The 23922-nt window shown below is 57.8% G+C and overlaps 1 protein-coding gene across 1 annotated transcript; it reads left to right on the forward strand.

Annotated features, from left to right (window-relative positions):
* Positions 1-3566: 3566 nt before the first annotated feature.
* Positions 3567-12838, forward strand: LOC128849420 (nuclear receptor subfamily 2 group F member 5-like). The gene is made up of 3 exons (XM_054051238.1): positions 3567-3873; positions 10721-11248; positions 12031-12838. Exons 1-3 carry the CDS (start codon positions 3567-3569, stop codon positions 12303-12305), a joined length of 1110 nt encoding a protein of 369 aa, XP_053907213.1. The 3' UTR covers positions 12306-12838.
* The last annotated feature ends 11084 nt before the right edge of the window (positions 12839-23922 follow it).

Genomic DNA, 23922 nt, shown 5'->3' on the forward strand with positions numbered 1-23922 from the left:
ATCACGCTGCCCAAGGCCCCATCCAGCCCGGCCTTGAACCCCTCCAGGGATGGAACAGCCATCACTGCTCTGGGCAACCTGTTCCAGGGCCTCACTACTCTCATGGTGAAGAAATTCCTTCTCATGTCCAGTCTAAACCTGCCCCTCTCCAGTTTATCCCCGTTCCCCCTCGTCCCATCCCCACAGCCTTTATGAACAGCCCCTCCGCAGCTTTCCTGGAGCCCCTTCAGGTACTGGAAGGTCACTCTGAGGTCTCCTCGGAGCCTTCTCTTCTCCAGGCTGAACAACCCCAACTCTCTCAGCCTGTCCTCGGACGGGAGGTGCTCCAGCCCTCGCAGCATCCTCGGAGCCTCCTCTGGAGCCGTTCCAACAGCTCCATCTCCTTCTGTTGAGGATTCCAGAACTGGCCCCAATCCTCCCGCTGAGGTCTCCCCAGAGAGGAGCAGAGGGGCAGAATCCCCTCCCTCCCTGCTGGCCGCGCTTCTCTTGATGCAGCCCAGGACACGGTTGGTTTCTGGGCTGGGAGCGCACGTTGCGGCTCCTGTCGAGCTTCTCCTCGACCAGCACCCCAAGTCCTTCTCCTCGGGGCTGCTCTCCATCCCATCATCCCCATCGTGTACTGAACCCGGGGATTGCCCCGACCCAGGGGTAGGACCTTGCCCTTGGCCTGGTTGAACCCCCTGAGGTTCTCCAGCCCCACTTCTCCAGCCTGTCCAGGTCCCTCTGGATGACATCCCGTCCTTCCGGTGGATGGATATGATCCTCATCACCCCCATCCCCTCTCCCGGGGGTCCCACCAGCTCCGAACCCCAGGCCATCCAAGCCCCGCCCTCTCCATACAAGCCCCGCCCCTTAACAACCCCCATGGCTTCACCCCGCCCCTCCTCGCTATGATTGGGTGCAGACAAAAAGCCACGCCCCCTCGTCGCTGTGGTCGATCACGCCCTATTAGCCACGCCCGCTCCGCTCTGGTTGGCTGCAGCGCTGCTCCGAGGCTCCGCCCCCTCATTCCCATATATGGTGATGCTGGCGCGCACGGGACCGGGCGCTCTGTAGGGTGGGGACACACTCGTGCAGGAGGGTCAGGTCCCTGCACTCCCCCCTCCCATTGCACACTCAGCTCTCCGCACCCCACTATTGCACACCCAGCTCTCTGCACCCCCCCATTGCACACCCAAGTCTCTGCACCCCCCCATTGCACACCCAAGTCTCTGCACCCCCCCTTGCACGCCCAGCTCTCTGCACCCCCCCATTGCACACCCAGCTCTCTGCACCCCCCCCATTGCACACCCGGGTCTCTGCAACCCCCGTCCCATTGCACACCCAGCTCTCTGCACCCCCCTATTGCACACCCAGGTCTCTGCATCCCCCCATTGCACACCCAGGTCTCTGCACCCCCCCGTCCCATCGCACACACAGCTATCTGCACCCCCCTATTGCACACCCAAGTCTCTGCAACCCCCATTGCACACTCAAGTCTCTGCACCCCCTCCATTGCACACCCAGCTCTCTGCACCCCCCATTGCACACCCAAGTCTCTTCACCCTCCTATTGCACATCCAAGTCTCTTCACCCCCCTCCATTGCACACCCAGATCTCTGCACCCCCCATTGCACACCCAAGTCTCTGCACCCCCCCTTGCACGCCCAGCTCTCTGCACCCCCCTATTGCACACCCAAGTCTCTGCACCCCTCTCCATTGCACACCCAAGTCTCTGCATCCCCCGCCCCATTGCACGCTCATGTTATTGCACATACCCCTCCCAGTGCACACTCAGGTCTCTTCACTCCCACCATTGCACACTCAGGTCCCTCCCCAGAGCCGCCTCCCCCCGCCCGCCCCCCCTGGAGCCTCCCCCGGCGCCGGGCAGCCCCCGCGGGGAGGAGAATCAACTTTCCTCTTTCTCCTCCTCCTCCTTTCCCTCCCCAGTCCTTCCCCGGCCCTCGCCGGAGCCCGCGGCTCCCAGCCGGGCTCCTTCCCAGCCCCGGGTCCCCCAGCTCGGGCTCCTTTCCCCCAGCCCGAGCATCCCCGGGGCTCCCTTCTCCTTCCCCGGCTCCCCTTCTCCATCCCCGGGGCTCCCTTCTCCTTTCCCGGCTCCCCTTCTCCTTTCCCGGCTCCCCTTCTCCATCCCCGGGGCTCCCTTCTCCTTTCCCGGCTCCCCTTCTCCTTTCCCGGCTCCCCTTCTCCATCCCTGGGGCTCCCTTCTCCATCCCCGGGGCTCCCTTCTCCTTTCCCGGCTCCCCTTCTCCTTTCCCGGCTCCCCTTCTCCATCCCCGGGGCTCCCTTCTCCTTTCCCGGCTCCCCTTCTCCATCCCCGGGGCTCCCCTTCTCCATCCCCGGCTCCTCGCTCCATCCCGGGGCTCCCCTTCTCCATCCCACATCTCCCCTCTCCATCCCAGACCCCCGTTCTTCATCCCGAGGCTCCTTCTCCATCCCGTACCCCTCTCCTCCATCCCGGATTCCTCTTCTCCATCCCGGACCCCCCTCCTCCTCTCTCCTGAGGCTCCTTCCCCAACCCTTCATCCCCGAACTCCCCTCTCCATCCCGGGACTCCTTTCCCCTCTCCTCCATCCCTGGATTCTCCTTCTCCATCCCAGAACCCCCGTCTCCATCCCCGGCACCGCCTTTCCTATCCCGGGGTTCCTTTCCCACCCCTCCACCCCGGGCTCTCCCCTCTCCATCCCGGATGTTCCTTCTCCATCCCAGACCCCCCTTCCCTCCCCTCTCCATCCCAGACTCGCCCTTTCCATCCCGAATCTTTCTTCTCCATCCCACATCTCCTTCTCTATCCCGGACCCCTTCTCCATCCCGAATCTTCCCTCTCCATCCCTGATCCCCCTCTCTCCATCCTTGATCTCCCCCATCTCCATCCTTGATCTCCCCCCTCTCCATCCCTGATCCCCCTCTCCATCCCAGATCCCCTCTCCATCCCGAATCTTCCTTGTCCATCCCAGACCTCCTCTCCATCCCAGATCCCCCCCCATCCCGAATCTTCCTTGTACATCCCAGACCCTCCTCTCCATCCCTGACCCCCACCCTCCATCCAGACCTCCTCTCCATCCCAGATCCCCTCTCCATCCCGAATCTTCCTTGTCCATCCCAGACCTCCTCTCCATCCCAGATCCGCCCCCCATCCCGAATCTTCCTTGTCCATCTGAGACCCCCCTCTCCATCGCACATCCCCCTCTCCATCCCACATCCCCCTCTCCATCCCACATCCCCCTATCCATCCCAAATCCCCCCCTCTCCATCCCAAATCCCCCCCTCTCCATCCCAAATCCCCCCTTCTCCATCCCAAATCCCCCCCTCCATCCCGAATCTTCCTTGTCCATCCCACACCCCCCTCTCCATCCCAGACCCCCCTCTCCATCCCACATCCCCTTCTCCATCCCAGACCCCCCCTCTCCATCCCAAATCCCCCCCTCCATCCCGAATCTTCCTTCTCCACCCCACTCTCCCCTCTCCACCCCCTCACCGCCCCTCCCTTCTCCATCCCGAATCTCCATCCCGGTCCCCCCTCCCCTCTCCATCCCGGGGCTCCCCCCCCCCCCCCCCCCCCCCCCAGCATGTCCCTGGCGGGGGGTCCTTGGCCGGATCCCCCCCCTCCTCCTTCTCCTCCTCCTCCTCCTCGTCCCGCGGGGGCGGCGGGGAGGGCGGCGGGGGATTGCCGGGTGTGCGGCGATAAAGCGAGCGGGAAGCACTACGGGCAGTTCACCTGCGAGGGCTGTAAGAGCTTCTTCAAACGCTCGGTGAGGCGCAACCTATCGTACAGCTGTCGCGGCGGTCGCGACTGCCCCGTGGACCAACACCATCGCAATCAGTGCCAGTACTGCCGCCTCCGAAAGTGCCTCCGAGTCGGGATGCGCAGAGAAGGTGAGGAGGGGGGGAAAGGGGGAGAGAGGGGGGATAGAGGGGGAGAAAAGGGATGGGAGAAAAGGGGGGGAAAGGGAGAAAGGGGGAAAAGGGGAGAGAGGGAGAGAGGGGGGAAAAAAGGGGGAGAGAGGGAGAAAAAAGGGGAGAGAGGGGGAAAAAGGGGGAGAGAGGGAGAAAAGGGGGAAGGGGAGAGGGGGAAAGAGGGAGAAGGGGAGAGAGGGGGAAAAGGGGGAGAAGGGGAGAGAGGGGGAAAAGGGGGAGAAGGGGAGAGAGGGGGAAAGAGGGGAAGAGGAGAGAGGGGGAAAAGGGGAGAAGGGGAGAGAGGGGGAAAAGGGGAGAAGGGGAGAGAGGGGGAAAAGGGGAGAAGGGGAGAGAGGGGGAAAAGGGGAGAAGGGGAGAGAGGGGGAAAAAAGGGGGAGAAGGGGAGAGAGGGGGAAAAAAGGGGGAGAAGGGGAGAGAGGGGGAAAAGAGGGGAAGGGGAGAGAGGGAGAAAAGATTGGAGAAGGGGAGAGAGGGGGGAAAAGGGGAGAAGGGGAGAGAGGGGGAAAAGAGGGGAAGGGGAGAGAGGGGGAAAAGAGGGAGAAGGGGAGAGAGGGAGAAAAGATTGGAGAAGGGGAGAGGGGGAAAAGAGGGAGAAGGGGAGAGAGGGGGAGAAGGGGAGAGAGGGGAAAAGAGGGGAAGGGGAGAGAGGGGGAAAAGAGGGGAAGGGGAGAGAGGGGAAAAGAGGGGAGAAGGGGAGAGAGGGGGAAGGGGAGAGAGGGGGAAAAGGGGAGAAGGGGAGAGAGGGGGAAAAGAGGGGAAGGGGAGAGAGGGGGAAGAGGGAGAGGGGGAAAAGAGGGAGAAAGGTTGAGAGGGAGAAAGGGGGGAGAAAGGGGGAGAGCGGGGAAATGTGGGGGGAAGGAGTGAGGAGAGGAAAGGGGGGAAAGGGGAGAGAGGGAGGAAGGTGAAGAGGAGGCAAAGGAGGGAGAGGGGAAAGGGCAGAGGGAGAAAGGAGGAGGGAAGGGGAGAGGGGGAGAAAAGGGGGGAGAAAGGTGAGGAGGGGAGAGAGTGGGAGAAAGAGGAGGGGAAGGGGAGAAGGAGGAGAAAGGGGAGAGGGGAGAAAGGTGAGGAGGGGGAAAAGTGGGGAAGGGGGAATGGGAAGAGAGGGGGGAATGGGGAGAGAGGAAGAAAGGAGAGGGGGAAGGGGAGAGGGGAAAGAAGAGGGTGAAAAAGGAAAGAGGATGGAAAGGACAGAGAAGATGGGAAAGGATAAAGGGTGCAAAAGAAAAGGGGATGGAAAGAAAGAGAGGGTGCAAAAGGAAAAGGGATGGGAAAGAAGAGAGGGTGGAGAAGGAGAGGGAATGGAAAAGAAGAGAAGGTGCAAAAGGAGAGGGGATGGAAAGGACAGAAGGGATGGGAAAAGAGGAGCTGGGAAAGGAGAAAAGGTGCAAAAGGAAAGAGGATGAAAAAGAAGAGAGGGTGCAAAGGGATAGGGCATGGAAAAAAGGGAGAGAGCACGGGAAAAGAGGAGAAGGAAAAGGAAAGAGAGTGCAAAAGGAGAGGGGATGGAAAAGAGGTGGAAAAAGGAGGCGGAAAAGACAGAGCAAGGGTACAGGGTGAGGGGTTAGGAAAGGAGAGAGGGGGTAGAAAAGGACAGAGGATGCAAAAGAGGGAGGTGGTGGAAGAGAAGGATAGAAGGTGGAAAAGAGGGATCGAAGATGGAGAAGAGAGAGAGAGGTCGGAAGAGGATAGACGCTGCGAAAGGAGAGGGGATGGAAAAGAGGGAGAGGTGATAGGAAAAGAGAGGAGAAGGAAAATAAGGTGGGAGAGTGGAAAGGAAGGAGAGAGGATGGAAAAAGAACAGAAGGTGGAGAAGAGGGAAAGGGGTGGAAAAGGAGAAAGAGTGGAAAAGAGGGAGCGAAGATGGAAAAGAGGCAGCGGGGATGGAAAATCTGAGAGGGTAGAAAAGAGGGAGAGGGGATGGAAAATAGGGAAAGGGGGTGGAAAAGAAGAAAGGGTGGAAAAGAAGAAAGGGTGGAAAAGAGGGAGAGGAGCAAAAGAAGGAAAAAGGGTGCAAAAAAGGCACAGGGGATGGAAAAGGAGAGAGGATGGAAAAAAGGAAGCGGATGTGAAAGAGAATGGCGAGACCGAAGGTGGAAAAGAACGGGAGGGGAAAAGAGCAAAAAAATAAAAGGATGAAGGGAAAAGGTGGGGAAAAAGAGGAGGAAAAAGAAAATAGAATAAAAGAGAGAGAGGGGAAAGGAGGAAGGGAGTGAGTGAGCCCGGTTGGAAAGATGGAAGGGAAAGAGAAAGGTGAGAAGGGGAGAGAGGAAAAGAGAGAAAAACAAAAAGAGAAAGAGAAGGGAGAGAAAGGGAAAGAGAAGGGAGAGAAAGGGAAAGAGAAGGGAGAGAAAGGGAAAGAGAGGGAGAGAAAGGGAAAGAGAAGGGAGAGAAAGGGAAAGAGAGGGAGAGAAAGGGAAAGAGAGGGAGAGAAAGGGAAAGAGAGGGAGAGAAAGGGAAAGAGAGGGAGAGAAAGGGAAAGAGAGGGAGAGAAAGGAGCACCCGGAAAAAGGGAAAGTAAAAGAAAGTGAAAATGATGAGAAAGGGCTGGGGGGGAAAAGAGAGAAAAAGGGGGAAAAAGAGAGAGAAAAGGAGGGGGGGAGAAGAGAGGAAGAAGGGGAAAGAGAGAGAAAAAGAGGGGAAAAGAGAGCAAACTCCTCTCTCATTTCCCTTTCCCTCTCCTTCGCTCCGTATCCTCCTCCGCTCCTCGGCTCCGTCGCTCCGGGCTGAGCATCCCCAAGGCACGCAGGGGCGATGCTGCTATGCCCTCGTCCATCCTCCTCCTCCCTGGGCCTTCATCCCACTCCTTATGGCCCCCCCGGATTCAGCCCGTGTCCCCCCGGCAGCGCTCTCGGGGCTCCCTCCTCGCCCCGGCTTCGCTTTCCAGGAGATAAACCCCACTATTGTTATTTTGGGGGGCTTTTCCCACGAGAATGGCTCCGCCGAGGGTATCGGTTTCTTATTCCACTTAATTACGGCGTCACATAAAATCTTCTTTTTGACTTTAAAATCTCCTTTGGGGTTTGTTTCATGGATCCCGGGTTTGGCCGAGATGGGGAGAATTCCCTTTTCCTCTCCGTTCTGCGCAACGCAGCGGCTGTTGGAAAAAAAAAAACTGATTTCAAGGGTGATAATTTAGATATTCTCTAAAAGATTAAAAATTCCCTCTTTTTTTGGGAGGACTCTAATAAATCCGAAGTTAATTAATCCGAATGCTTAGCGTGACCTGGATTAAAATCACATTTCAGGCTTCTGGCGATGCCCTGGACGGAACCTCTGCCCCTTCCCAGCCCCAATTTGGGTTGATTTTATTCTTATTCCCTAAAAAGCAGCATTTTTAGGGGAGATTTTTGGGGGTTTAAGCCTGAAATGGTGCTTTAGGGCATCGTGGCGAAACTTCGGCACCGAATCTCTTTACCGCGCAGCATCGTTCCCGCTTGAATAAGGAACTGAGGGCCCTTATTTGTATTTAAAGTCCTTATTTATGAATTTAGTATTTATTAATATTTACAGGGCTGGGCTCAACTGCTCAAATCCTCCTTTTCTGCCTTATCCTGCCTGGAAAGGTGGATTTTTTTTTAGCGTTAAAAAGACTCACAACAATTCAGAATTCACCTTTTTTTTTAGCAGAACAAAAAATTCCCCCAAGCTTCATTCTTCATTTTCCCTTTTTTTCCCCAAAAAGGCGTGGAGGGGGGATTTGGCAGCAGTTTGGGGCGCGGTGAGAGCCTCTTATAGCAAATCTCGACCCTCACCTTGCGGCCGGAGCTGAGGGTTAAATCCCTGCCTGGGGGGGAGTTGGAATATCGGTTGGATTCCCTCTCATGGAGCAAATCCTTTTTTTTTTTGGGGGGTGGAAACACTGTGGATCCCTGTGGAAAAGCATCCAGGGATAAAAAACCCTTCCAGGGATTTCACATCCCGGGTCTGACCGCTCTGTGCCTCAGTTTCCCCTTCTGATCACGGCACTGCTCCAGCTCCACTTGGAGTGCCCCAAACCTGCTGTCTGATGCTTCCCGCGATGCCCGTTATCCCGACACCAAATCCAGCCCCAAATCCAGCAATTTGGGTGCTGAGCACTGCTTTTGGGCTGAATTTATTCCCTGAGGATGCTGAGGGTGGGAGTGAGGCAGGATTTGGCCGGGAAAAGTGGATTAAATCTCTTTTTTTCCCCCCCCAAACTCATCGGGGATGGAACACAGGGAATGCGAGGCTCGATCCTGCAGCCGGGCTGAGGGAGCAGGTTTTGGGGTGATGGGCTCATTCCGCTGCCGGATCCAACCCTGCAGCAGTCGGAGGAGGCGGGAGGGGAGCTGCCAAGGTGGCTCCTGTGGAATTTTTGGGGCTAAAAATGCTCTTTTTCTTCCTGGACACACCCAACGTCTTGGAGCGATTGTTTTGGCCAAAAAGGAGGAGGATCATGGGGATGCAAAGGCGGTTTGGGGGTTCAGGGGAGTGCCAGAGGGGTTCAGGGTGATGCTAAGGGGGGGGATTCATGATGATACAAAGGGATTTTGGGGGTTCAGGGTGATGCAAAGGGGGTTTAGGGGTTCAGGGGAGTGCCAGAGGGGTTCAGGGTGATGCTAAGGGGGGGGATTCATGGTGATACAAAGGGATTTTGGGGGTTCAGGGTGATGCAAAGGGGGGTTTGTGGAGATACAAAGGGGGTTTGGGGGTTCAGGGTGATGCTAAGGGGGGGTTCATGGTGACACAAAGGGGTTTGAGGTTTCAGGGTGATGCTAAGGGGGGATTCATGGTGACACAAAGGGGGTTTGGGGGTTCAGGGTGATGCTAAGGGGGGGATTCATGGTGATACAAAAGGGATTTGGGGTTCCAGGGTGATGCAAAGAAGGGTTCGTGGTGATACAAAGGAGGTTTGGGGGTTCAGGGTGATGCTAAGGGGGATTCATGGTGATACAAAAGGGATTTTGGGGGTTCAGGATGATGCAAAGGGGGTTCGTGGTGATACAAAGGAGGTTTGGGGGTTCAGGGTGATGCTAAGGGGGATTCATGGTGATACAAAAGGGGTTTGGGGGTACAGGGTGATGCTAAGGGGGATTCATGGTGATACAAAAGGGATTTTGGGGGTTCAGGGTGATGCAAAGGGGGTTCGTGGAGATACAAAGGGGGTTTGGGGGTTCAGGGTGGTGCTAAGGGGGGATTCATGGTGATACAAAGGGGTTTGGGGTTTCAGGGTGATGCTAAGGGGGGGATTCATGGTGATACAAAGGGGGTTTGGGGGTTCAGGGTGATGCAAAGGGGGTTCATGGTGATACAAAGGGGTTTGGGGGTTCAGGGTGATGCAAAGGGGGGTTCATGGTGATACAAAGGGATTTTGGGGGTTCAGGGTGATGCAAAGGGGGTTCATGGTGATACAAAGGGGGTTTGGGGGTACAGGGTGATGCAAAGGGGGGTTCATGGTGATACAAAGGGGGTTTGGGGGTTCAGGGTGATGCTAAGCGGGGGATTCATGGTGATACAAAAGGGATTTTGGGGTTTCAGGGTGATGCAAAGGGGGGTTCATGGTGATACAAAGGGATTTTGGGGGTTTCAGGGTGATGCAAAGGGGGTTCGTGGAGATACAAAGGGGGTTTGGGGGTTCAGGGTGGTGCAAATGGGGATTCATGGTGATACAAAGGGATTTTGGGGTTTCAGGGTGATGCAAAGGGGGGTTCATGGTGATACAAAGGGGGTTTGGGGGTTCAGGGTGATGCAGAGGGGGGTTCATTGTGATACAAAGGGGGTTTGGGGGTTCATGGTGATGCCAAGGGGGTTCATGGTAACTCAAAGGGGGTTCAGGATACTGTAAATGAGGTTTGGGGTTCAGGGTTATGCAAGGGGAGGTTTGGGGTTCAGAGTGATGCAAGCGGGGGTTTGGGGTTCAGAGTGATGCAAGCGGGGGTTTGGGGTTCAGGGTGATGCAAGTGGAGGTTTGGGGTTCAGGGTGATGCACGGGGGGTGTCCTGGTGATGCAAAGGGAGTTTGCGGTGATGCCAAAGGGGTTTTTTTGGGGGGTTGTGATGCCGCGTGGGGGCCGTACGGTCAGCGAGGAGAGGGCTGCACCCCTCAAACGCCGCTGAGCCCCGAGGGCTGGGCTGAGAGAGACCCTCTGCACCCCATTTTCAGGGGGGACACCCACCCCCCCCGTTCCCTCGGCCTCGACCGCTGGCTGACACCCGGGCTGTCACGCCGCGTTAGGCTCAGCGTTTGCCCCACGGCGGGGGGCGGCGATGGTGGGGCGCAGGCGGGGGGCGCGGGGAGGAGGGGGCACCACACGGCATCGCCGACAGAGGACAAAAAAAGACCCCTGATTTAGGGTTTGGAGCCACCCCCAGCTGTCCCCAAGACCCCACAATGGGGACCCCAAGGAGGGGGATCCCAAAGAGAGGGACGTCAAGGATTGAACCCCAAAGAGGGGGACACTGAGAATGGGTCCTCGACTCCCAGTTTGGGGGTTTATAAACCCAAAGTGCAACAAGCTCAAGAGGTGGAAGCTTGAGGGGAGCTCCTGCCCCGCTCTGGGGGGACCCTCAGCAGCATCAGCCCTGGCAGGAAGGGGGGAACCCCAAAAGCTTGCATGGGTGTCCCCAAATCCAGCGTGCCCGTGGGAATCCAAGCGGGAGCCGGTGGGTGCATCCCGCAACAGGAGAGGGGGATTTTCCCCCAGCCGGCGACCCCGTCCCCCCATCTCTCATGGTTGGGGGCACCCCAAGGCGTTAGAAAGGCGCCCCCCCCCCAGACTGGAATATTTAATCCTTAGGGAATGGGGGGGTCGGGAGGGGCGCTGACCTCCCGCTCCCCTCCGCAGCCGTGCAGCGCGGCCGCATGGCTCACGCTCCGAGCAGCCCCGGCCAATACCCCGTCCTTCCCGGGGACCCCTACGGCGGCCACGGCTACTTGAGCGGCTTCATCTCTTTGCTCCTCCGCGCGGAACCGTACCCTCCGTCTCGCTACGGCGCCCAATGCCTGCAACCCAGCGGCGTGGTGGGCATCGAGGGCGTCTGCGAGCTGGCCGCTCGCCTCCTCTTCAGCGCCATCGAATGGGCCAAAGGGATCCCCTTCTTCCCGGATTTACAGCTCTCGGATCAGGTGGCTCTGCTCCGCTTGGGCTGGAGCGAGCTCTTCGTGCTGAACGCGGCGCAGTCGGCCTTGCCGTTGCACGCCGCGCCTTTGCTGGCGGCCGCCGGGCTCCACGCCGCCCCCATGGCCGCCGACCGCGTGGTCGCCTTCATGGACCACATCCGGCTCTTCCAGGAGCAGGTGGAGAAGCTCAAAGCGCTGCGCGTCGACGCCGCCGAGTACGCCTGCCTCAAGGCCGTCGCCCTCTTCTCCCCTGGTGAGGAGGGGAGGGGCTTAGGAGGGTGGGGAGGGGAGGGGGAGGGGCTTAGGAGGAAGGGGAGGGGCTTAGGAGGGTGGGGCTGTGGGTGGGGCTTAAGGGGAGGGAAGGGAATGGAGCTGCAATGGGGCGTAGGGTGGGCAGGGGATGAATGGGATAGGAGTGGGGAAATGGGGCGGGGCTTAATGGGATGGGGTTTAATTGGGCGGGGTGTAATGGGATGGAGTGTAATGGGATGGGGTTTAATTGAGTGGAGTTTAATTGGGATGGCATTTAATGGGGTGGGGTTTAATGGGGCGGGGTTTAATGGGGCGGGGTTTAGTGGGGCGGGGTTTAGTGGGGCGGGGTTTAGTGGGGCGGGGTTTAATGTCTCAGGCCTCTAATGAGATAAGGCTTAATGGGGAGGGGTTCTAATGAGGTGGGGCTTAATGAGGTGGGGTCCCAGGGCGGTTGGGCATCAATAGACGTTCAGGGAATGAATGGGGTGGGTGTGGGGAAAAGGGGCGGGGCTTAATGAGGTGGGGCTTAATGGGATGGGGTCCCAAGGGGCTTTGGCATCAACAGGCGTGCAGGGACTGAATGGGCATGGGGAAATGAGGTGGGGCTCTAATGAAGTGGGGCTTAATGAAGTGGGGCTCTAATGAGGTGACGCTTAACGGGGTGGGGTCCCCAGGGGGGTTTTGGTATCAATAGATTGGTGGGGAATGAATGGGGTGGGGCTAAATGAGGTGGGGGTCTGAACGTAGCCCTTGGCCCTGCCTCAGTTTCCCCATCCCCCACAGACGCGATGGGGCTGTCGGACCCCGGGCAGGTGGCCGGGCTGCAGGAGAAGTCGCAGTGTGCGCTGGAGGAGCACGTGCGGCGCCAGCACCCCAGCCAGCCCAGCCGGTTCGGGCGCCTGCTCCTGCGCCTGCCCGCCCTCCGCAGCGTCTCCACTCCCGGCATCCAGCAGCTCTTCTTCAGCCGCCTGGTTGGCAAGACCCCCATCGAGACCCTCATCCGTGACATGCTCCTGGCCGGAGCCACCCTCAACTGGCCCTACGGCCCCATGCAGTGACCATGTCTGCGTGGGGACACCAAGGATGGGAGCCCAGAGCGGGGGACGTCAAGGATTGGGAACCCAAAGATGGGGATACCAAGGATGGGACCTCAACGATGAGACCTCATGGTTGGGGATACCAAGAATGGGACTCCATGGTTGGGGACACCAAGAATGGGGACGCAAAGAAGAGGACCCCGTGGTTGAGGACGCAAAGAATGGGGACACAAAGAAGGGGACTCCATGGTTGAGGACACCAAGAATGGGGACACAAAGAAGGGGACCCCGTGGTTGAGGACACCAAGAATGGGGACACAAAGAAGGGGACCCCATGGTTGAGGACACCAAGAATGGGGACATGAAGAATGGGACCCCAGCAATGGGGAGACCGGGGATGGAACCCAACGATGGGGCACTATGGTTGGGGACACCAAGAATGGGGACACAAAGAAGGGGACCCTGTGGTTGAGGACACCAAGAATGGGGACACGAAGAATGGGACCCCAGCAATGGGGAGACCAAGGATGAGACTCAACAATGGGACACCAAGAATGGGACCCAAGAGTGGGAACCCATGGTTGAGGAATCCAAGATGAAGACTCCAATGATGGGACCCCAGTGATGAGAAGACCCCAAGGATGAAGAACCTCAACAATGGGATCCTGATGATGGCATCTCAAGGACGGGGAACCCAAAGATGGGACCCTATGCTTGGGAACACCAAGGATGGAGACCCTAAAGGTGGACTCCCTGAAGGATGAGACTCCAAGGATGGAGAAGGAGACCTCAAAGATGGGGACGCCATGGATGAGGACCCCAAAGATGGAACTCCATGGTTGGGAACCCTAAGGAGGGGATCCCAGGGGAGGCGACCCCAAAAATAGGATTCCAAGAATGGGATCCCAAGGATGGGACCTCAACAAGGTGACCCCAACAATGGAGCCTCCCAAGAAGGAGGCCCTCAAGGATGGGGACAGGGGCGGGGTTCTTTCCCCTATTTAAGGCAGAAAAGCCGGGATTTTGGGCTGGTGCCAGGTGGGGGGGAGGGAGGGGCTATTTATAAAGAGTAATTAAATAAAAGCCTATAATTGGATCCTCAGAGATCCTCAGAGAAAAGACGAGAATTGGGTGAATTCCGCTCCGTTTTTATCCTTTTTGGCTGGAATTGGAAGGAAAAGCGACCCCCAGCGAGTCCCAGGGGCTCCAGTGCTCCCAGTAAGGGCAGGGCATGGGCCCAGGGGCATCCCAGTTAGGGCCCAGCCACCCCCAGTGACCTCCCAGTATGGGTCTCTGCTCCCAATATGGGTCTCTCCTGCACCCGGTGAGGTCCCACCGCAGCCCCGGTCTGATCCCAGTAAGGGTCCCACTGTCATCCCAGTATGACCTGTTCACCCCAGTCCGATCCCAGTGTCATTCCAGTATGCAACCCCAGTCTTATCCCAGTACGGTCCCAGTCTGATCCCCGTGGGACCTCCACGATGAGCCCCTGTGGTTGGATGTCCTGGTGGCATCCCAGTATGTTCCCCCATTATGGTCCCAGTATGGTCCCACTCTCATCCCAGTATTCTTCCTACTCTGATTCCAATGGAGTCCCAGTCTCATCCCAATACGCCTCCCAGTTCAATCTCCATATGGTCCCAGCGGCATCCCAGTATGCCCTCCAGGCTGATCCCAGTATGTTCCCGGGCTGATCCCAGTGACATCCCAGTATATCCCCCAGTCCAATCCCAGTTTGCCTCCCAGTATGCCCTCCAGTCCAATCCCATATGGCCCTCGGTCTTTAACCCCTTGGAAGCCGAAGGGGTCAGAGGGGGGGAATTTGTCCATGGCCGCGACCCCTTCCCGCGCCGTGGGCTCCGCACGAAGCTGCTCCCTCTGTCCTTCGGATCCCAAAGGATGCTCAGGGCTCTTTTGGGGACCTGGGGGTGGGTGACACTGGCTCCCAGTGCTCCCTCTTAATGTGAGGGTGACGGATCTGGGGGTGACGAGGGCTCCAGCAGGACCACGGGCTGCGGGTTCGGAGCATGATCACCTCTGCCAGCGCACCGGCATCGCTCTCCGCACTGGGGAAACTGAGGCACGGCGGGGGACAGGGCACCCACCTGCACCCTTCCCCCCAGCAGCTCCTCTCCCGCGGCTCTAAACCCTGCAGAGAACTCGCCAAGGTCACCTCGGACCCAGGAGCAAATTTACGGTCCTGACATTAAGGCACCAGACAAAATCTGGCAACCAGGCGCTGGGGTGGCTTATATACGGCGGGAGGATTTATTGGGCAGCACGAGGGCAGCGGCACCCGCCCGAGCATCGCCCGCGGCTCCCGCGCCGCTCGCTGGGGTCTCTCTGCCTGTCCACGTTCCCGTCTCCAACTCCATCCCTGTCCCCATCTCCATCGTCATCCAATCCCCAACCCATTTCCCATCCCCATCTTTATCTCTTTCCCCAATCTTGTCCCCATCCTCCTCCCCATCCCTATTCCTAATCTCTATCCCCAACCCCGTTCCCAGCTCCATCCTTATCCCTTTTCCTCTCCCCATCCTTTCCCATCCCCATCCCTGTCCCTTTTCCCATCTCCATCCTCACCCCTATCCTCAACCCCATCCAAACTCCTTCTTATTTCTGTCCCTTTTTTTGTCCCTTTCTCCATCCCCATCTCCAATTCACAAAATGTGGAGACTTTGGAATGAAAACCTGATGGAGAAGGGGAAGGGGAAGGGCTGTGAGGGAGGGAGAAGCAGAGCGGAGGAAGCCTCTGGAGAGGGAGATGCTGGCACAATTGGAACAATCCTGTGCGGCAAAGCTCGCGAGGGCAAAGGGGTCGGCGAGGTTGAGATGGGCTCTGGTTGGGACGAGTGGGGAGAGGAAACTCTGCTGGAGTTGGGAGGTCTCAAACCTCATCTTAGCCACCAGAGAATCCACCCAGACGCGTCCCCATGGCCACCAAACAATGCTTGAGGCGATAATCCCCCGTGTCGAGGACCCCCCCCACCCCAGGCAGGGTGACCCCCCTCCCCCGGCACCTCCTGCTCTGGGGTCTCTCCCCTGATGGGCCCCGCGCGGTTCCTAACGAGCTTAATTCCCTGTTGAGTCAACACCACGGTCCAGCACCCTCGGCTCCTTCCTCTGCCATGAAGGAATCCTCCCATCCCGCTCCGTGCCTCAGTTTCCCCACCGGCTCTGCCGAGAAGGAATCTTCCCATCCCGCTCCGTGCCTCAGTTTCCCCACCAGCTCTGCCGAGGAGATGGATACCAGGAAGGAATTGAGGTCTGAGTGACAATGTGAGGTCCTGCAGCACCCACATCCCCCCCCTCGTTAGGCGGGAGCTTCGTTAGTCTCAATGTCCCCTCAGAACGCTGCTCCCTGCGTGGGACGTCGCATCCCGGCGGCTGCTCCGGAGGCAATCCGTCTTGTGGAAAAGCACAGCCCGAGCTCCGGCAGGCGGCCCTTCCCGTAAGCGCTCGTTAATTAATGCCAAATCGCCGGGCGATTACAGGACGTGGAAATCAAATGACTTCATTGTGATTGAGGTTTATTGCCGCCGCGGAGCGAAAGGACAAAGAATCATTTGACGCTTATTAGAAAGGGCCATGGGGAGCGTTTGCCGGCGCTGGGTCGGAGTGCCGGAGGGATGGAGCCACCTGCGCCGGCACCAAGGGACCCCCGGGCAGCCATCCCCTTCGTCCCCGAGGCCACCATCACCCTCTGGGGAGGCGGAACAGCGGCGACACCGGTGCCGTGGATGGGACAGCAACACCAGAATAGCCTTTTCCTGACCCTGTCTCCATCCCCATCCCCTTTCCCATACCGATCTCCATCCCCATCCTCATCCCAAGCTCATTCCCATCCCTGTCCTCATCTTTACCCTAATCCCATCCCCTTCCCAACCTTCTTCCCGTCCCCATCCTCATCTTTATCCATTCCCCTCTGTCATCCTCACCCCCATCCTCATCCTCATCTTTATCTCCAACACTTCCCCAGCTTCATCCGTATCCTTTTTCTCTTCCCCATCGCTTCCCCATCCCCATTCCGGTCCCTTTTTCCACCTCCACTCTCATGCCTCTCCTGAACCTCATCCCCATCCCCATCTTCATCCCAAAGCCATCCCCATTCCTGTCCCTTTTCCTGCCCCATCTCCTTCCGCATCTTCATCCCATCCCCATTCCTCTCCCGATCTCCATCCGCATCCTCATCCCCAAACCCATCCCCATCCCCAAACTCACCCCCATTCCTGTCCTTAACTGCATCCCCATCCCCATTCCTGCCCTTTTTCCCATCTCCATCCTCATCCCTGTCTTCAACCCTGTTGCCATCCCCATCCTCCTCCCCAAACCATCTCTGTCCCATCTCCATCCTCATCCCAATCCCATCCCCATCCCTGTTCTGATCTCCATCCTCATTCCCATTCCTGTCCCTAACTCCATCCCCAGACCTATCCCTGTCCCTTTCCCTGTCCCATCCCTATCCTCATCCCATCCCCATCCTCTGTCTGGATCGGGAGCCAGAAACACCCCGGTGGGAGAAGTCGTTTTCCCTTTGGGGACGCGGGGACATCGCGCACCCTCCCTGCGCCGAAGGTGTCCCTCTTTGTGCCCAGATGGACCTCGGGCGCCTCCGCTTCACCTCCTCGGCATCGAGGATGGTGATGTTTGGTGGCAACCACCAAACCCCCCTCCCTGGGGCTGGGGGCTACCCGGGTAGGATGCACTGGGCAGGGACCAGGGTGGGTTTTCCCATCCCGATCTCCATCCCTATCCAATCCCCATCCCCTTTTACTGTCCCAATCTCCATCCCCATCTCCTTTCCTGTCCCAATCTCCATCCCCATCCCCTTTCCTGTCCCGATCTCCATCCCCATCCCCTTTCCTGTCGCAATCTCCATCCCCATCCCCTTTCCTATTGCAATCCCCATCCCCATCCCCTTTCCTCTCCCGATCCCCATCCCCATCCCCTTTCCTCTCCCGATCTCCATCCCCATCCCCTTTCCTCTCCCGATCTCTATCCCCATCCCCTTTCCTCTCCCGATCTCCATCCCCATCCCCTTTCCTCTCCCGATCTCCATCCCCATCCCCTTTCCTCTCCCGATCTCCATCCCCATCCCCTTTCCTCTCCCGATCTCCATCCCCATCCCCTTTCCTCTCCCGATCTCCATCCCCATCCCCTTTCCTCTCCCGATCTCTATCCCCATCCCCTTTCCTCTCCCGATCCCCATCCCCATCCCCTTTCCTCTCCCGATCTCCATCCCCACCCCCTTTCCTCTCCCGATCTCTATCCCCATCCCCTTTCCTATTGCAATCCCCATCCCCATCCCCTTTCCTCTCCCGATCTCCATCCCCATCTCCTTTCCTCTCCCAATCTCCATCGCCATCCCCTTTCCTCTTCTGATCTCCATCCCCATCCCCTTTCCTGTCCTGATCTCCATCCCCATCCCCTTTCCTCTCCCGATCTCCATCCCCATCCCATTTCCTCTCCCGATCTCCATCCCCATCCCCTTTCCTCTCCCGATCTCCATCCCCATCCCCTTTCCTCTCCCGATCTCCATCCCCTTTCCTCTCCTGATCTCCATCCCCACTCCCTTTCCTCTCCTGATCTCCATCCCCATCCTCATCCCAAGCCCATTCCCATCTCCGTCCCCATCTCCATCCTAATCCCAACCCCATGGGTGACCCCTCTTTCCCAAAGCCCCCTCCCATCTCATTAACCCCCTTCCCACCCTGCTTTGATCTCCCTCTCGCGCCCGCGGTCAACGCTGCCAACGCCAACACCCAGAATTGGTGGCAGTGGTGGGGGAGGACCCTTCTCCAAACCCAGTGTCCCCCAACCCTCGGAGCTCAACCAATCCTGCCTGAAAAGCCGCGCGCTGCTCAGGTTAGAGGAGGAAAAAGCCGCCCGGGCTTTACAGTAGCGCGGACTATAGAGGCAGTGTTGCGGCGGTGACCCCGCGGGTCGGAGGTGAAGGGTTTCCCAGGAGCGTCTTTGAAGAGATCCATCTTTGATGAGAAAAGAGCCTCTATACAGATGTCTCATAATTACCATGAGAATGTGGAGCACATGGCGGCTGCGGCCCCAGAGGGAGCTTTAATGGAATGTCATTAAAACGCCCCGTTCCGAGGTTTCGTTCCACCCCCCCTTCACCGTCTTCGCCCCAATTGAACCTCTTTCAGGCTCAACCCCCTCCTCGTTACATCCACGTTGGGCATCTCGAGAGCCCTCTCGGGTTTGGTATCCAATGCCGCATGGGGATGCTCAGGGATCGAAGGCAGCGCTTTGGGTCCAATGAGGTGAATTTTGGGCCCCTCACTCCAAGAAAGACCTTGAGGTCTTGGAGCGCATCCAGGGAAGGGAACGGAGAACAAAGTTATGAGGAGCGGTTGAGGGACCTGGGGTTGTTCAGACCTTATTGCTCTCCAGAACCACCTGAAAGGTTGCAGAGAGGCGGGTGTTGGTCTCTTCTCCCCAGTGAGAGGAGATGGACGAGAGGGAACGGCCTCGAGCTGCGTCCGGGGAAGTTTAGATTGGACATCAGGAAAAATTCCTTCACCGAAAGGGTTCTCCAGCCCTGGAACGGCTGCCAGGGAGGTGGTGGAGTGCCCATCCCTGGGGGGGTTTAAAAGGTGGGAGATGAGGTGCTTGGGGACGTGGTTTGGTAGCGGACGGGGACAGTTGGAGTTGACGATCTCAAAGGTGTTTTTCAACCTAATGATTCTACGACTCTATGAATGAATCACAGAATGGTTTGAATTGGAAGGGACCTTAAAATCCATCGCATTCCAACCCCCCCCGCCATGGGACACCTCCCACTGGATCAGTCCCCTTCCAAATATCCAACTGAAGCCTCTATGGTGACGCTCCCTGAGGGCGTCCGTGCACCTCCGTCCTCTGCCCTTGGCCGCCCCCCTCCAAGTGACAAACGGCCTCTGATAAAACCGGTGTCGGGGATAATCCCTCTGTAATCGCCTTTGCGACACGGGGACGCGGTGTCGAGGGCAGCGCCGGCTCCAGCGCAGGGCGAGAGGTTAATCTCCGTGAAATCGTCCCTTCACCCCGGCTTTTATCCGCCTGTCATGGCAGGAAGGGCGAGCGCGGCACGGCGGCACGCACCGAGACAACCAACCCCGTCACCGGGGCGTGTGAATCCCTTTGACCCTTAGCTCTGACCACCAGCACCTCGCTCCGGGGTCTCTCCAGTCCTGGTGTCTCTCCAGTGTCTCCAGTCCTGGTGCATCTCCAGTATCTCCAGTCCTGGTGCCTCTCCAGTGTCTCTCCAGTCCTAGTGCGTCTCTCCAGCATCTCCAGTCCTGTTGTGTCTCTCCAGCATCTCCAGTCCTGGTGTCTCTCTGGTGTCTCTCCAGTCCTGTTGTGCCTCACCAGTATCTCCAGTCCTGGTGTGTCTCTCTGGTGTCTCTCCAGTCCTGGTCTGTCTTTCCAGTATCTCCAGTCCTGCTGTACCTCTCCAGTATCTCCAGTCCTGGTGTATCTCTCTGATGTCTCTCCGGTCCTGGTGTGTCTCTCCAGTACCTCCAGTCCTGGTGTGTCTCTCCAGTCTCTCCGGTCCTGGTGTGTCTCTGATGTCTCTCCAGTCCTGGTGTGTCTCTCTGGTGTCTCTCCAGTCCTGTTGTGCCTCTCCAGTGTCTCCAGTCCTGGTGTACCTCTCTGGTGTCTGCAGTCCTGCTGTGTCTCTCCAACATCTCCAGTCCTGGTCCATCTCTCCGGTGTCTCTCCAGTCCTCTTGTGTCTCTCAGTCTCTCCAATCCTGGTGTCTTTCTGGTGTCTCTCCAGTGCTCTTGTGTCTCTCCGGTGTCTCTCCAGTCCTGGTGTATCTCTCCGGTGTCTCTCCGCCACCATGAGCCAGCGATGTCCTTCCCAGCTGGGAGAAACCTCGGATGTGGTGACACCAACACACAGATCTGAAACGGGACCTGGAAAACTAAATATCTGTAGAGTCTTGATGGGAAAATTCAGGACTGAGCAGAGAAACCTCGGCCTGGGGGTGGTCCGGGGCTTCGTTGCGGGGGTTGGTGGGTTCGTTTCAGGGCAAACAGAGGAGGTGAAAGGTGTTTTAAGGTAGAAAAGCCCATTTTTGGTCATTTCAAATAGCTCAGCAGGGAGACAAGAGGCTGTCGTGGGGGAGAGATGGGGACGGGCGGTGAAAGAGGTGGAGGAGAAGAGAGAGGCATAGATGGAGCTGGGCAAGGGATGGAGGGAGGGAGGGATGGAGGGAGGGTTGGATGGATGGAGGAATGGATGGATCTGGGCATGGAGGGATGGGTGGAGGGATGGATGGATGGATGGATGGATGGATGAATCTGGGCAAGGAGGGATGGGTGGAGGGATGGATGGATGGATGGACCTGGGCAAGGAGGGATGGGTAGAGGGATGGATGGATCTGGACAAGGAGGGATGGGTGGAGGGAGGGAGGTATGGATGGATCTGGGCATGGAGGGATGGGTGGAGGGATGGATGGATGGATGGATGGATGGATGGATGGATGGAGGAATGGATGGATCTGGGCATGGAGGGATGGGTGGAGGGATGGATGGATGGATGGATGGATGGATGGATGGACGGATGGATCTGGGCAAGGAGGGATGGGTGGAGGGATGGAGGGAGGTATGGATGGATCTGGGCATGGAGGGATGGGTGGAGGGAGGGAGGTATGGATGGACGGATGGATCTGGGCAAGGAGGGATGGGTGGAGGGAGGGAGGGAGGTATGGATGGATCTGGGCATGGAGGGATGGGTGGAAGAATGGATGGATGGATGGAGGAATGGATGGATCTGGGCATGGAGGGATGGGTGGAGGGATGGATGGATGGATGGATGGATGGATGGATGGATGGATCTGGGCAAGGAGGGATGGGTGAAGGGAGGGATGGATGGACGGATGGGTGAATAGATGGATGGATGGATGGATGGATGGATGGATGGATGGATGGAGGAATGGATGGATGGATGGATGGATGGAGGAATGGATGGAGGAATGGATGGATGGATGGATGGATGGATGGATGGATGGATCTGGGCAAGGAGGGATGGATGGATGGATGGATGGATGGATGGATGGATGGACGGATCTGGGCAAGGAGGGATGAATGGCAAACACAGCATCCCTGCACAACCAGGGGAGATGCTTCCCAGGGTCTCTCCAGGGCTGTGGTACCTGCCGCGGCCGTGACGATGCAGCCCTGGCTGGAGAGGAGATGGACAGTGGGGACGAGACAAGGGAGCAGGGAAGAGACACGGCTTCCTGCATCTTCTGCGCGCGGGGCCGGCTGGGAAAACATTTCTAAGGGCAAAAAAAAGAGAGTGATATTAAAACAAAAAGTGGTGTCTTGGCTGAAGAACCGTCCGCATTAGACACCCCTTCCATTGTCAGGGAAAGGTCAGCCCCTGACCAGTTCGTTATCATTAGCTAAGGCCAATTTAATCACGCCGATCGCGTATAAATCACTGCGGACAGACAGGGCACTTTCCTCCCTCCCCGCCTCAAAGGTTGACAAATCTCCCCCCGCCCCATCTCCGGCCGCTGCCCAGGGCTCTCGGCCGCTTGGCCAAACCTTAAAGGACGTCGTAAATCACCGGAGCGTTGGGCATCCATCAGCCTGTCAGCCTGAAGATCAGGGTCACGGGGAGGAAAGATCACGGGCCGAGCGGCAGCGGTGAGGTGGTGGGGCTGGAAGGGATGGAGAAGCACCAGCAGCCCCGTTTGCACCCGGGTCCTGCTCGCGGTGGCTTTTCCCATCGCCCTCGTGTGATGCCAACCTGATGGGATTCCATACGGGAAGCAAAGTCCAAGGTCGAACGCAGCGGCTGGGTGGGAAAAGGGAGTTCCTGCTCGGGCTGTGGTGGTGGTGGTGGAATGTTCAAAGGCTCAAAGGATTCCATCCACGGTGCCCCTAAGGGCGCCTCTCACCCCTCTACGGGGCTTGGTTTGGGTACCCCAAAGGCCTGAGGGAAACTGAGGCACAGAGAGACCGTCCCCCCACAAAGCAGGACGGAGCCAGTAACCCCATCCACGGTGATCAGGACTCATCCTGGAAGGATGGAGCTGGACAAGGCGTCCAACTTCTCCTCGCCTCCCTCCCCACCTTCCTTTTCTTTCCTTTTTATTCCCCCTCCCGGCTTTTTTTTGCTTTCTTTTATTTTTATTTCAATCTAATCGAAGGGGGGGGGTGGAAGATAAGAGCTGCCAGGGCTAATTACACCTCATTATTCCAAAGGATCCCTCACGCCTCACTTCTCCTCAAACAGCGGCGAAAGCGAGGGGGAGGGGGGTGGCTATTGACGGAGAAGCCTTGGTGGAAAACAAAGTTGGTTAATTCACACGGCGCGGCCCCGTGGGGGCTCCCCTCCGCCTCGCCCCCGCCGTGGGGCTGCTGCCGGTGGGGGGCCCTGGGGTGGAGGGAGACCACCCTGGGGTGATGGCGCTGGTTTGGGGTGCTCGGAAGGCATCGAGGCCACCACCAGGGGTGTCCCCACATCCTTGGGTATCTCAATAACCTTGGGTGTTCCTACATCCTTGGCTGTTCCCGTGTCCTTGGGTGTCCCCATCTCTTTGGGTCTCTCCACGTCCTTGGGTGTCCCCACAACCTTGGGTGTCCCCATGTCTTTTGGTGTCCCCACAACCTTGGGTGTCCCCGTCTCTTTGGGTCTCCCCATGTCCTCAGGTGTTTCCACAACCTTGCATGCCCCATGTCTTTGGGTGTCCCCATGTCCTTGAGTGTCCCCATGCTCTTGGGTATCCCAATATCCTTGACTGTCCCTACATCCTTGACTGTGTCCTTGGGTCTCCCCATCTCTTTGGGTCTCCCCATCTCTTTGGGTCTCTCCAAGTCCTTGGGTGTTCCCACAACCTTGGATGTTTCCATGTCTTTGGGTGTCCCCATCTCTTTTGGTATCCCCACAACCTTGGGTGTCCCCACCCCTTTGGGTCTCCCCATGTCCTCGGGTGTTTCCACAACCTTACATGCCCCATGTCTTTGGGTGTCTCCATGTCTTTGGGGGTCCCTATGTCCTTGGGTGTCCCCACCTCTTTGGGTCTCCCCACATTCTTGAGTATTCCCACAACCTTGGATGTCCCCATATCTTTGGATGTCCCCATGTTCTTGGGTATCCCAATATCCTTGACTGTCCCTACATCCTTGACTGTGTCCTTGGGTCTCCCCATCTCTTTGGGTCTCTCCACGTCCTTGGGTGTTCCCGCAACCTTGGATGTTTCCACGTCTTTGGGTGTCCCCAGGTCTTTTGGTGTCCCCATGTCCTTGGGTGTCCCCATCTCTTTTGGTGTCCCCACAACCTTGGGTGTCCCCATCTCTTTGGGTCTCCCCATCTCTTTGGGTCTCTCCACGTCCTTGAGTGTTCCTGCAACCTTGGATGTCTCCATGTCCTTGGGTGTCCCCATCTCTTTTGGTGTCCCCACAGCCTTGGGTGTCCTCATGTCCTTGGATGTCCCCACGTCTTTTGGTATCCCCACAACCTTGGGTGTCCCCATCTCTATGGGTCTCCCCACATTCTTGAGTATTCCCACAACCTTGGATGTCCCCATATCTTTGGATGTCCCCATGTCCTTGAGTGTACCCATGTTCTTGGGTATCCCAATATCCTTGACTGTCCCTACATCCTTGACTGTGTCCTTGGGTGT

The sequence above is a fragment of the Cuculus canorus genome, chromosome 28 (genome assembly GCF_017976375.1).
Source record: "Cuculus canorus isolate bCucCan1 chromosome 28, bCucCan1.pri, whole genome shotgun sequence".
Lineage (NCBI taxonomy): Eukaryota > Metazoa > Chordata > Aves > Cuculiformes > Cuculidae > Cuculus > Cuculus canorus.